At 37.8% G+C, this 14,541-nt stretch overlaps 1 protein-coding gene and 1 long non-coding RNA gene across 4 annotated transcripts in view; one reads left to right on the top strand and one right to left on the bottom strand.

Moving 5' to 3' along the window:
* The window catches only part of LOC145544777 (uncharacterized), a 207,062-nt gene extending 194,467 nt beyond the window's left edge, over window positions 1-12,595 (top strand). Inside the window, exon 3 of the long non-coding RNA XR_014081643.1 lies at window positions 10,309-12,595. This is a non-coding gene — a long non-coding RNA (uncharacterized LOC145544777). The remainder of the gene's footprint in view (window positions 1-10,308) is intronic.
* The window catches only part of LOC145544748 (transmembrane protease serine 11A-like), a 44,165-nt gene that overhangs the window by 9,350 nt on the left and 20,274 nt on the right, over window positions 1-14,541 (bottom strand). For 2 of the 3 annotated variants that reach the window (XM_081587885.1, XM_081587897.1), the window contains 3 exons: window positions 12,345-12,412; window positions 10,244-10,404; window positions 3,774-3,945 (listed from right to left, as the gene is read on the bottom strand). In XM_081587885.1, coding sequence (XP_081444011.1) covers window positions 3,774-3,945; window positions 10,244-10,404; window positions 12,345-12,412 — 401 coding nt within the window. Of the gene's footprint in view, window positions 1-3,773; window positions 3,946-5,842; window positions 5,882-10,243; window positions 10,405-12,344; window positions 12,413-14,541 lie in introns of all 3 variants that reach the window. The other variant, XM_081587888.1, reaches the window with a different exon arrangement.

Raw genomic sequence — 14,541 nt, 5'->3', positions numbered from 1 at the left:
TTAGAACTGTAAAGCCTATAAAATGTTGTTAATTCATTTCTTCAGTAAATATTTATTGATCATCTACATGTTGAACCTTATTTGAAGTGCCAGGAATAAAGTGGTGAACAAGTCAGAAAAGCCCCTGCTGGTGGGTGCATCTGATTTCAGTGAAGGAAAAAGAGCAAAACGAATGAATAATAGATCAATAACTTACAGCAGCGATAAGGACTGTAAATAGGGCAGTGGACTAGGGTACAAGGGGGTAGTTAGATAAGTCACTTTTGAGAACATGGCATTTGGGTTGAGACATGGTTGATGAGCAGTCAGCTATGGGAAGATGGGATGATAAGTTTTCAGGCAAATATCCCAAGAACAGACTGGCTGCAGTTCAGGACACAAAGGAAGAATGGTGGGAAATGAAGTTGGTGAGGTAGGCAGGGGGCAGATTTTAGAGTGTTTTATAGGCCAGTCAAAAGATGCTTGCTCCTTGGGAGAAAAGCTAGGGCAAACATAGACAGCATATTAAAAAGCAGAGACATCACTTTGCCGACAAAGGTCCAGATAGTCAAAGCTATGGTTTTTCCAATAGTCATGTATGGATGTGCAAGTTGGACTATAAAGAAGGTTGAGTGTGGAAGAACTGATGCTTTAAAATTGTGGAGCTGGGGAAGACTCTTGAGAATCTCCTGGATTGCAAGAAGATCAAACCAGTCAATACTAAAGGAAATAAACCCTGCATATTCATTGGAAGGACTGATGCTGAACCTGAAGCTCCAAGACACTGGCCACCTGATGTGAACAGTTGACTTACTGGAAAAGACCTTGATGCTGGGAAAGATTGAGGGCAGGGAGAGAAGGGGGCAACAGAGGGTGAGATGGTTTGTATGGCATCACTGACTCAATGGGCATGAGTTTGAGTAAACTCTGGGAGGTAGTTAAGGACAGGGAAGCCTGGCATGCTGCAGTCTATGGGGTTGCAAAGAGTAGAACATAACAACTGAAGGACAACAAATAGGTCTTGAATAAAGTGCTTAGATTTTGTTCAAATAATATGGGAATTCACTGGATGATTTTAACTGAGAGTAATGTAGTCTTATTTACATTAAAAAAAACCCACATTGGTTCTTTCCAGAGAATAGACTGTTAGAAGATAAGAGTGGGTTAGGTAAAGCTGTCAAAGGTCATATGAGAGATGATTGTGAGTAACTTCTAGCTTGGGGGCTTGTGCAGCTGGTGGATCATGGCACATACAGGGATTGGAAAGATCATCTAATAATGAAAGACCATCTAGTAAAGCCTTTGTTGGGGATTCTGGAAGGGGAAAACATGTACACCCATGATGGATTCATGTCAATGTATGGCAAAACAAATACAATATTGTAAAGTTAAAAAATAGAAAATAAACTAATTAAAAAAAAAAAAAGGAAAATAGAGCCTAGATGTTTTAAATTATATGCCTAGTATCACATGTCTGTTTGCTCCTCTCTGTTCTTTATTGGATACCATCTCCCAGTAAAATCTATTATTAATAATAAGATTAAAGTTCCTTGGCAACTAACCGCCTCCTTGCCTGCCTCCTGAGAAATCTGTGTGCACGTTAAGAAGCAATAGTTAGAACTGGACATGGAACAAGAGACTGGTTCCAAATTGGAAAAGGAGTACGTCAAGGCTGTATATTGTCACCCTGCTTATTTAACTTATATTCAGAGTGCATCATGCGAAATGCCAGGCTGGATGAAGCACAAGCTGGAATCAAGATTGCCGGGAGAAATATCTATAATCTCAGATATGCAGATGACACCACCCTTATGGCAGAAAGCGAAGAAGAACTAAAGAGCCTCTTGATGAAAGTGAAAGAGGAGAGTGAAAATGCTGGCTTAAAACTCAACATTCAAAAAACTAAGATCATGGTATCTGGTCCCATCACTTCATGGCAAATAGATGGGGAAACAATGGAAACTGAGAGACTTTATTTTCTTGGGTTCCAAAATCACTGCAGATGGTGAGTGCAGCCATGAAATTAAAAGACACTTGCTCCTCAGAAGAAAAGCTATGACCAACCTAGAGAGCATATTAAAAAGCAGAGACATTACTTTGCCAACGAGAGTTGGACCATAAAGAAAGCTGAGCGCCGAAGACTTGATGCTTTTGAACTGTGGTGTTGGCAAGGCAATCAAACCAGTCAATCCTAAAGGAAATCAGTCCTGAATATTAATTGGAAGGACTGATATTGAAGCTGAAGCTCCAATACTTTGGCCACCTGATGCAAAGAACTGACTCCTTAGGAAAGATCCTGCCTGATGCTGGGAAAGATTGAAGGAGGAGAAGGGGATAACAGAGGATGAGATGGTTGGATGGCATCACTGACTTGATGGACATGAGTTTCAGCAAGCTCCAGGAGTTGGTGATGGACAGGAAAGCCTGGAATGCTACAGTCCATGAGGTCACAAAGAGTCAGATATGACTGAGCATCTGAACTGAACTGACTAATGTTGCTTAACTAATTAACTGAATTATTAATAACATCGTTGAAGAGGAATAGGCAAAGATACAGATGCTGTGCATATAGATACTTGTTTATCAACCTAATTATTTCTTTTTTAAAAAAAGATTGAATTATATTTGATGTGTAATACTTTGGGCTTCCCTGGTGGCTCAGACAGTAAAGAATCCACCTGCAATGCTGGAGACCTGGGTTTGATCCCTGGGTTGAGAAGATCCCCTGGAGGAAGGTATGACAATTCCCAGTATTCTTGCCTGGAGAATCCCCATGGACAGAGGAGCCTGGCGGACTGTAGAGAGTCAGACACAACTGAACAACTTTTACTCACTCAAAATGTTTTAGGTATGCATCAAATGATTCAGCTTTTATATATATATATATATATTCTTTTTTCAGATTCTTTTACACTATAAGTTATTACAAGTCATTGAATATAGCTCTCTGTGCTATACGGTAGGTCTTTGTTGTTTATCTATTTTATATATGGTAGTGAGTATCTGTTAATACCAAAGTCTTAATTTATCCTTCCCCACTTTCCCCTTTGATAACTGTAGGTTTGTTTTCTATGTCTGCGAGTCTGCTTCTGTTTTGTAAATAAGTTCATTTGTATCTTTTTAAAGATTTCACATATAAGTGATATCATATGATATTTGTCTTTCTCTGACTTACTTTGCTTAGTATTATAATCTTTAGGTCCATCTATGTTGCTTCAAGTGGCATTATTTCATTCGTTTTTTATGGCTGAATACTAGTCCATTGTACGTATATACTACATCTTCTTTATCCACTCATCTGTTGATAGACATTTAGGTTGCTTCTGTGTCTTGGCTACTGTAAGTAGTGCTGCAATGAACATTGGGGTGCACGGATCTTTTAGAATTAGAGTTTTCTCTGGATATATGCCCAGGAGTGGGATTGCTAGATTATGTGGCAACTCAATTTTTTGTTTTTTTTAAAGGAACTTCCATAGTGTTTTTCATACTGGCTGCACCAATTTACATTTTCACCAGCAGTGTGAGAGGGTTCCCTTATATCCAAACCTTCTCTAGCCATAATTTCTTTATTTAAAACCCTAAGGACCTGATTAGCATATACTAGGATAGTGATTACTACCCCTACGAACTTTCCAAATAAGTTCCAGTACAATACCATACTTTAGAAAAAGACGTGAAAGATGCTTTTCTTATTTTACCTCAGCAATACTTGGGGATGTTGATTGTTCCTCAGGAGACAATAAAACTCAGATGGTTTTTTAAGTGGTAGTAGTAAGTTAACATCAATCACTTACTTCTTAAAGCAGTGCGCTGCAGTAACAAGCCAAGTGTTACTAATCAAGGTGGCCCCACACTGATGTATGTTCTTATGCTGAAGAGAAGCTTGCCAAGGCCAGGCAGCCTTGCTCGCGATCTCTCCGGACATTATTCTGTTGCTTACTAGTGGAACAACTCGTTTACCACAACCTGAAAGAGATGCGATCATTAAATTATAAGAAATGTCTCTATAACTCTTGATACAGAGAAATTAGTAGAGTGCTGCAGTGCAATGTTTGCTTCTGTCATTACATAAACATGTACAATGTTAATATCCACCTTCTGTATTTCCTCCTCATTGACGTTTTGCTCACTCCCTCTATTTATACAGTGGATATACGTTGCCCATTGTGGTACTGACACACCACAAAGTGTATGTCTTGAGGACTTGCAGTGTCAATTATCCAGATGTTCTGGGAGCTCCTACTAAGATCATTGTTTCCTAGTTTTAGGTGATCCCACCATGTTATTTTGACAGAAAAGTCCTCACCAGAAGAACTGATCAGAGAAGTAATTGCCAATTCCTTGGGACTCCTTCTGTCATACTGAGTGACTAGTTCCTAAAGTGGCATGGTTAATGCATCATGACCAGTCTCTTACTCTTTAGGATGGAGGATTCTATGCTTCCACATAAACATCACATTCACTATAGGTGGGGATAAATAAGTACTCTAGTATGTGTGTCAGATCAGAGATTAGTTTGCTGCTTAGGATTCCCGCTAAGAATGAAGCCTATTTAAAGCATGCTGCTGATAAAGAAAGTATGGTAGGTTCAATTTTTATTCCAAAAAACTAGGTATCAAAGAGGAAATTCACTTTACTGGCACTGATGACACTCCTACTGTGGCCAGTCGTTTAGAAATCCCCACCACTGCCATCTCTAGTTTACTGTTTTTCTCACCTGGAGGACTGCAACAGCTTCCCTGATCATCTCCTTGCCTCCAGTGTTGCTCCTCCAATCCATTCTCCACCCTGAAACCTGAGTGGCCTTTCTGATGTGTCTAAAACCCTTTAGTCACTTTTCATTACCCTCCAGATAAAGTTGAAATGTTTTAGCATGATTCTGGTCCTTGATGACTATTAATCAAACCCCTTTCTCACATCCCCAACCCCCAATCCTATATTACAGCCACACTGACATTTTTCATTTACAAGAAGTGATCGTATTCTTGCCTTTCTAAAGACATATTTACATACTATTCTCCCTGCCCAGGACATTCATCCCACTTGTCACTTGATTTGTGGTCCTTCCTTTCTCCTGTCTCAAGGATCACTTTCAGACCCCACAAGACCAAGTCAGGTTAGCTGACTGTGATTGACTTTCACTGCACTATCTCTGTCATAGCATTTATCACATTGTTTTAACATTTCCTAATTGATTTATGTCTTCCTCTAAATTCAAACCCCTAATTTTCGAGGAGGAACTGTGTCTTAGTGGCACATATTCACTTTCTGGCACTTCGTAGATTTTTAAAGGATATTTATTGAATGAATGAATAAAAATGTATAGTATGTTTGCAAGACAAATGAAAATGAATGAACACCTTTGCTCAAAGTCATCACCACTTTTAAAAAATTCTTTCAAAATTTAGGCTGCAGTGATATGAAGCAAGTGATGATATAAAGTGCGTGAGTAGAGCTGCTGTCAACCATGAAGATGAATATGATCAGTAAATTGCATAGACAATCACAAGTAAAGGGGTCTATCTCTTTCCCATTTATCACTTTCTCATTATTTTACTTCTCAGTAGAAAGCATAATTAGTAGCATTTAAAAATTATCAAGGCACGTCCATTTATTCCAAATCAGAAATATAAAATTTCTTCAAATTGCTCCTAGATTTCCACCATGTAAAATATTTTTCTTGAAGATGACAAAAAGGTTGGTTTTAGAGTTAGAAAAAAAAGTATTTTCATTTTTTATACAATTGTTATTTTCTCTAAAAGAAAATGTGGAACATGAGTGGGAAATTATGAGCTAATATTTGAAGATATTATCCTTTCTGAGATGGAAATGGAACTTGTGTTTATAAGCTAACTAGACTTACATGCTTGGACAGTTAGCTTCCCTGTTGATGAGCTCATTGCTGAAAAACAAGATAGAACAAAGAATGATAATTTGATATTCTCCTAGTTGGTCTCAATGACTGGAAATTATCAGAGAATACTCATCATATATGGAGTCCAGAAATTTGAGCATATGGATGAGTCAGGAAAACAGCTGATGTAACAGGATATATGTATGGTTTTTGTAGAGATTTATACGCAACCTCTAGGCTTCCCTGGTGGCTCAGATGGTAAAGAATTCTCCTGCACTGCAGGAGATCTGGGTTCAGTCCCTGGGTTGGGAAGATCCCCTGGAGGAGGGCATGGCAACCCGCTCCAGTATTCTTGCCTGGAGAATCCCCATGGACAGAGGAGCCTGGTGGGCTACAGTCCGTGGGGTCACAAAGAGTCAGACATGACTGAGTGACTAAGCACTTCACATATAGGCAATAAGCAGTGAGTGATTAAGGCTCAAATATGGATAATAAAAACCCACGAATCATTTGTAGTAATACAGAACAGTGGCTTTCCAATGGCTTAGGATAAATCTTTGGATTTTACTTAAGGATATAGAGAAAGTAGGGAAAGAGGGAGCAACTAATGGAGTCTTTAGGTTCAAACAGCCTCAACTAGAATAAGTCTGCTTTTATCTCTTCTGTTTAAGATTTCACATAAGCCTTTCTTTGGTGCAAGGGTTTAAGGATGAAAAAAAATAACTTTGAAAACTACCACATAAACTATATTTAAAATACTTCTAAAACACAGTTCTTAAACTATCAAAAGCCCCACACCTCCGACCGAGGAATAAACTACTATATATTGTTATTAAACACCTGCTGGATACTGGTAGAGGCTAATTGTTGGACAGAATCTAAAATAAAATTCTGTCATTTCCAACAGAGTTGGTAACCTGATAAAGGAAATACAAACACTTAAAATTAAGTTGATGAATGGTTGCATGAAAAGTGGGATGGTTTTCAAAATAAAAGGGCTTAATAGGTAGAATGAATGAGGATGGATGGTTTTACTTATTTCTACCAGTGCCATGTGTCTCAGACTCATATTCTCTACATTTAACTTCCCATTATGCACAATAAGAATGTTTCTTTCCACTTACCTTCTATAAATTTCACTTGGGAAACTGTGAACTAATGATGATGAACTATACAAAGTGGGAGCTCTTGAGAATATCCAATAAACTCATAAAAGCCATGCCTAAATCATTATATGTGAAGAATCAGTTGCTCAGTACAGATTCTCAGTCTTTATTTATAGAAGAAACTCAGTTTTTGGTCAAATGTAGTTTTAAGGTAGTATATTTCTTGTTTTTTTAAAACTATAGGCATACTTTGGAGATATTGTGGGTTCGGTTCAAGACCACTGCAATAGGCAGATATCACAATAAGGCAAGTTAAAATTTTTTTGGTTTCCCAGTGCATTTAAAAGTTTATGTTTACACCATTCTGTAGCCCACTAAGTGTGCATTATGTCTTAAAAAACAATATACATACCTTAATTGAAAAGTGCTTTACTGCTAAAACATGCTAACTATCATCTGACAATACAGGATTAGTCAACTTGTAAAAAAAAACACATCTGTGAAGTGCAATAAAGTGAAGTGAAATAAAATGAGGTATTTGAATATGCCCCATATTAGTAATGCATTACAATGGTATAAATTTAGAATTCTTCAGTTAGAGCTTCTTCTGCTTATTTTGAGCAAGATGCAACTCAGCCCTTTCCAGGAATGAGACCAGGGTACGTGTAATAGTTAGGAGTTTCATTGGATTTTTGAGGAAAGAATTTTAGACCTAATGATTATACCTGGAGGTAAATTGCCCCTATACAAGTGACTGACTATTGCAAATTACCAATTTTGGCAAAATGGTTTTACTTTCTATGTTTAGGAGTGAAAACAAACACTAACACCCTTAGTTTTGAACGTGACCCTCTAACACACTTCTGAGTTGAGAGTAATCATATTCAGGGCTGTACACACTACAAGTAACATGATAAGGACTGGAGCCCACATCAACAACCCATGGGTGATGAGCTGCTCTTCCACAGCCATGGCATTTGCAATTCAAAGGAGTCTATATTAATTTTGCTCTGACATCACATCACAGGAAGGGCGCACACTGCACAGTTATTTGTCAAACCAAAACACAGATTCTTGCCAGGTTATGGATAAATCTGGGGCTGCAAGGTTATTTCTAGACTTATTATCTAGAATTTCTGCAATTTTCCATTCATTTGAAATCCCCCAAATTAAGTATTGCTGGAGAGCAGATTTTTTTTGTCTACAAGGATTGGCTTGAGGATTCTAATCAGTTTTCTACCAAGTGAGCCTTTCCTGAGTGCTAGTAAATGCTGCTCTTTTCACATTTGGAAATTTGGAAACCTTCAGGCTTCTAGTTTTTTCTGCCACCAATTATTTGCATTAATATTTTCAGGTTTCCAAAGCATATGCACAATTCTCTAGATTTCTAATAGCCTATTTGTTCAACATTATATTTTCTGTTTTCTTGTATATACTGTTGATATTTCTGTGACTTCAGGAAAAACAAATATTATCATTGCAAGATTATAGATGAGAAAGTGGAGGAAAAGGCATGGTAGTCCTTTGGTGGACTTTGTAAATACAATTCCTTTACAGAACTTGGGTAGTCCTGTAGTGACTCAGTAGAGTTAGAATCAGGTAACCCTTAAATCAGGTTCTTCATCAGCATTCCTGCCCTTTAATCTACTATAGTCATTAAAACAGACTACAGGTCACAAACTGAACCTATAAGAAACAAAAAGCCCAGACATCCGATGACCACTTCATGCTTCATTTCTGGTTTCAGATAGCTCAGGCTCTTAAGTTCCTTGCAAATTAACTGGTTATTTAAAATTATGTAGAACACATCTTGTAACTTATCAGAACTTCCACCATTTCACAACCTCGATTCATTTGTTTCTCTACAAAGGAGAAAACAAAGAAGGCGGATTAAGCCCTTGAGAGGTTCTTCCCTCCTGGGTTGGGAGAGGTCCCCAGGTTCATTTCCTGACTAACTGACTCTTTGTCTCATCAGCAAACCCCTGCCCATCCCATTCCCACAGATTTTATTTCCTGGTCAGCCAGACCCTTGAAAGGGCAGGGCTTTCTGTTTCATGTCTGATATGAATCACACTTATTCCGATTCTCTTCTGTGACTCTTAAGTCTGGTGTCCACTGGGATGTGTAGGGGAAACCTGTACTTGTCTTTCAGGAATAGATGCTTGTGGAAGCAGCTTAATGAACAGGGGTAAACAGATTTTCAGGTTTCACTAGTGGCTTAGATGGTAAAGAATCCATCTGTGATGCAGGAGACCTGGGTTGGGAAGATCCCTTGCCCTTGGAGAAGGAAACAGCAACCCACTCCAGTATACTGGCCTGGAGAATTCCATGGACAGAGGAGTGTGGCAGACTATAGTCCATGGGGTCGCAAAGAGTTGGACACGACTGAGTGACTTTCACTTTCACTTTCAAACAGGTTTCTGTCTGTCTGGACTCCTGAGAGTTTTTGGTATGCTAATATAAGGGGTGAATTTCTAAGAGGTGAAAATTGTAGACGACATTTCTAAAGTGTTTGACCAAAGAACACTTTTTTTATTCCCCCGTAAAGCCTCTCAAGAAATTAGCAATCTATTACTGGAGTCCTTAACTAAATCTTTGCCCTTTTTTGTTACCAGAGTCCTTTCACTATAGATAGAAGGTCTAAAGACCCTCTTTCACATCTCTAAATATGAATTTGCTTAATTCATAAGAATAAAGAAGTTAAATGCGGCATGTAAAGGGCATAGAGAAGGGCCTCGATAAAAGGTACTTCTTTTAAAGAAGCAATAATAATATAATAGTTCCTATGATTTCTAGTTTTGTGATTTTTTAAATCATTACTTGTAAGGTGGCTTTAGTGGCTCCAAAGTTAGTTTACCATTTTCTCAAATGCCCACAGGAAAAAAGTTAACACAAACTTCACAATTTCACTATTCACAGAAACTATTCCTATTTTTAAAGGGCAGCAACTGGGTTTATGTTTCTGAAACAGAGAAACAGCCATTGCCCAACACTTGGTGTTTTCACTTGCTTAGTCATGGAGGTAGTGGCTGGGTCAGATGAACTCTGTTAGTGGTAAAGGTTTGCTTTTATTTCAGAATGAGTGCCAGCCAATTACTACAGGAAAAGCCACTTGACTAATTTCAGATATGCTTTCATCAGAGAATAATAAAACCTTTAAAAGTCACTTTTTTAACTTGAATTTTTTTTCCCCTCTGAATTCTAGCTATTATTTGGGATGGAAATAATAGTAAATAAATTTATGATTAGACATAAAATGGACTTAATAGAGAACTTCACATCATGTAGAAAGGTATCTACTTACCATTAACTTCAACTGATGAGGTGTTTATTGACAAGGCTCTGCTGTTCTTTATTTTCTCATCTAAGATGCTGCGGATTTTCCTATTTCTCACTGCACTTGACTCAGCAGAGGGGAACTGGAACACCATAATGACATCTACTGTCATCCCATCTTCCTCTGGACTATGACACAGAATAGAAAGGTACTTGTTCAAAGAATACATCCAGTATTATCCTACACTCTTTTTTGTGTATTATATTCCCTTGAATTATGACTCAATTGAAAGTATCAACAGCTGATTATCTTACTTTGATACTCATTTATGTCACTCTGACTCAAGATTGTTTCATATATTCCCTCTTCATGTTCTCTTTTTGCTTTAAGTGAATTTTCCCATTAATTTGAAGGCTTGTTATAGCATTTGTGTAAGACTCAGACACTAAAATGTTATCAGCAAAATCATAAACCCTGAAGATTGGGAAAAACTTCAGTGGTATCTTTGACCTGTCACTCACGTGATAACTTCATCAGCTCTACAGCCTCCATGATAAGCAGTCATCTCACCCCAGAAAGTATTTAAAATGATGAGAAATTTAATTCCCTAAAGAGGCTAATTCTCTTTCGTCAGCTTTGATTTTAAGAGAGCTCTTTACTTGGAGTTGAACATATCTCCCTAAAGCTTCCATTCCATAGGCTTATGTCTACCAGTTGGGACATATATAAAACATCAATTCTCCCTTCCATGTATAATATTTGAAGACAGTGATATTCTTGGTCTCTGAGTATTCTCCAAATTAAATATATCCAATTCCTTGAACTTTTTTCATATAAACACGTTTAAGCCCCTTCACTTGAGGGGCTAAATTTTCATATACACTTAAAGTATGAAAATCAAACAGTTAAAAGTCTTTTAAAAAATGGAAACCTATATGTTGATCTGCCATGCCTCTTATTTTTACACTTCAAAAGATTGAAGCTATAAAAAGCACAAAAGCCCTATTTTCCTGAATCCTTTGACTTTAAAAAAGAGGAAATGGTATCAATTTGAAGGGATTTTATATACTGTGGTTCATTTAGGCTCTGGAATGTGAAGATATAAATAATCAGAATTTCATGTCAAATTGGTAAATATTCCCTCTTCTTAAATCAGAAGGAAAACATTATTTACCCGGTGGAATGCACGCACACAAAAACTTACCAAATGGTAATGACTACACATTCAAAGGAGTGCATAAGGCTATGATAATTTTGCTAGGATGTTATGGCAAATCAGAATTTGAAAATAGAGGGCATGAAATCTAGAAAGTTTCAGCAAAAACATGCTTTTTCTCTCCTAGATATTATAAAATGTATTGAATTTATATTGTAAAACCCTTTTGGAGGTCACTAGTTACTCGGTAAAGGTGTAAGAAACTTGGAGTCATTCTGCCAATAGGGCATTAGCCTATTGGTAAGAAAACTGATTGTTATTTCCTTCAAATATATCCATCTGAATATTCTCATTTTTTTTAAGAAGATGAGTCACACAGGCCCATAGGTTTGTATCTGTTACATACATGTTCTGCAATGAACTTTCCAAATAAGACAATTGAACCCTCTGAGCAATTTCTCAGCCTATATGAGTCTCCTCCTCCACCACCACAAAAGGAAATTTATTTCAACATTTATTTCAAACTTATTTCTTTGTGTTTGGGCATGCCTCCTGTCACTAGGGGTTCATTATAGGAAAGACTTGTGACCCCATTTTGTAGTCAACTTTGGTTCTTTTGAAATGACATATATATTGAAAGAATACAGTTTGGTGCATGCAGTGACATGCTGCTGGGTTTTCTCAAGGCCCTGATTTCTGGTAGTCTCAGGCCTTACCATCACTTGATGGGATTTGAATCCTGTTCTGTCACTTGGGGAATTTCGAACATTTCACTTAACTTCCCAAAGTCTCAGTTTTTGCATTTACAAAATGATGGTCACCTCTATATCTTGAGACTGTTGTTGCAATCATATTAATGAGAAATCCTGGCCAAAAGCCAGTCTCGTGGAGGCAACAGTGTATCAAGGTTCCTGTCTCCTGTGCTTTTGGTCACTCTAGACTGTGAAGTCACCTTTGCCCAAGCATACATACGTCAGTTTCACTACTTGGTTCTTGATATAATGCTTGTTCAAGGCTGAATCTATAAACGTCTCATCCACCTGTTATTACAATAAAAAGAAACTATGTGTTAATAAGATGTTTTATAAAAAGAACACACCACTGATTAAATGTTAAAGCAATATAAAAATGTTTAACATGAGTAATACCATTATTTAAACCAGTGGTTCTCAAATCTAACAGTGCAACAGAATCATTTGCAGAAAAAAAAAAAAAAAAAAAGACTTAAAGATGCTGGAGTGCCTCTACCAGAGTTTTGGTTATAAATGACCCTGAGGAAACCTAGGCATTTGTAGTTGTAAAAATCTCCCAGGTGACTCTGATATGCTGATACAGGTATTTGGGGTAGACATTATGTTCCTAAAACTCCATAGAATGTGAAGCAGAAAGATGCAGAGCAGAGACAGGATATAGAGGGAGTCCTTGAGAGGTGGTGGAGAGAACCCTGGCTTAGTACTGGGTTTGAAGCCAACCTATTCTGCTTTTCATGAACCGGGCAACTGTGGAAAAGTTACTGAACCAATTTGAGCCTCAGTATCCTAATATCTAAAACAAGGATATTGATATGCTACTCATAGGATTGTAAAGATTAAACACACATAAAATGCTGGGTATATTTTGGTAGTAGCCTGTCAGTGGATTAGGTTGACCCCCATCCTGGCATTGCAGGTCTCAGATTTCTTTGCAGGTCTTTGGATGTGAGTACAGGGAAGAAGCATTAGAGATTTAGGAAAGAGCCAACAATTTTTTAATTGTTGTTGACTGTGAGCCCTAGAGTGGGCAAGGGAGGAAGAAAGAGTAAGGTGGTCTTGCAGGTTTAGGTCAAAGTTGTGTTATTCAGTTTATATCAACAAGGAAGTAGAAGGAAAGCTACTGTTTTGGGTCTATTTGAGCAGAATTTTAATCACCTACTGAGGCATCATATTAGAACTGGACATGGAACAACGGACTGGTTCAAAATTGGGAAGGAGTACATCAAGGCTGAATATTGTCACCCTGCTTATCTAACTTATATGCAGAGTACATTACACAAAATGCCAGGCTAGATGAATCAAAAGCTGGAATCAAGATTGTAGGGAGAGATATCAGCAACCTCAGATATGCAGGTGACACCACTCTAATGGCAGAAAATGAAGAGGAACTAAAGAGTCTCTTGATGAGAGTGAAAGAGGAGAGTGAAAAAGATCCCTTAAAACTCAACATTCAAAAAACTAAGATCATTGCATCCAGTTCCATCACTTTCATGGCAAATAGAAGGGAAAAAAGTGGGCCAGTGACAGATGTTATTTTCTTGGGCTCTAAAATCACTGCAGACTGTGACTGCAGCCATGAAATTAAAAGATGTTTGCTCCTTGGAAGATAAGCCATGACAAACACAGACAGCATATTAAAAAGTCACGACATCACTTTGCTGACAAATGTCCATACAGTGAAACCTATGGTTTTTCTAGTAGTCATGAACAGATGTGAGAGTTGGTTCCTACGAAGGTTGAGCACCAAAGAATTGATGCTTTTGAATGGTGGTGCAGCAGGAGACTTTTGAGAGTCCCTTGGACTGCAGAGATCAAACCAGACAATCCTAAAGGAAGTCAATCTTGAATATTCACTGGAAGGACTAATTATCAAGCTGAAGCTCCAATACTTTGGATACATGATGAAGTGCCGAGTCATTGGAAAAGACCCTGATGCTGGGATAGATTGAAGGCAAAAGAAAGGGGTGACAGAGGATGAGGTGGTTAAATCTGTCGCTGACTCAGTGGACATAAGTTTCAGCAAACTCTGGGAGTTGGTGGAGGACAGAGGAGCCTGGCATGCTACAGTCCATAGAGTTGCAAACAATAGGACACTACTTAGCAACTGAACAAAAGCAACAAGGCACCATGATGCTGTGACTTATCACATGTAGATTTTGGCTTGCAGTATCCCCTAGTGACCAGTGTCATCTGAATCCAGGCACTGCTTTTCATATTTAATTGATGAGCCGAATGTGAAAAAACTATGTCCTAAATCCTTAAGGAGGAGACAGGAAAAGTTTAAATCTTAATGAAAATAAAAAGAAGACTGTTTCAGAGATCAAGGAATAAGTTATGATTTTCTGAGCACTATCAGGCATTCATAAAAAGCTTAATTAGGAAACAAAATATACATGATCTCCCTTGCTACTTATAAT

This window comes from Giraffa tippelskirchi, chromosome 1 (assembly GCF_054371585.1).
Source record: "Giraffa tippelskirchi isolate mGirTip1 chromosome 1, T2T-mGirTip1v1.2.pri, whole genome shotgun sequence".
Taxonomy (NCBI): domain Eukaryota; kingdom Metazoa; phylum Chordata; class Mammalia; order Artiodactyla; family Giraffidae; genus Giraffa; species Giraffa tippelskirchi.
Note: the sequence above shows the minus strand (reverse complement) of the source record. Positions and strands in the feature narration are given on the sequence as shown.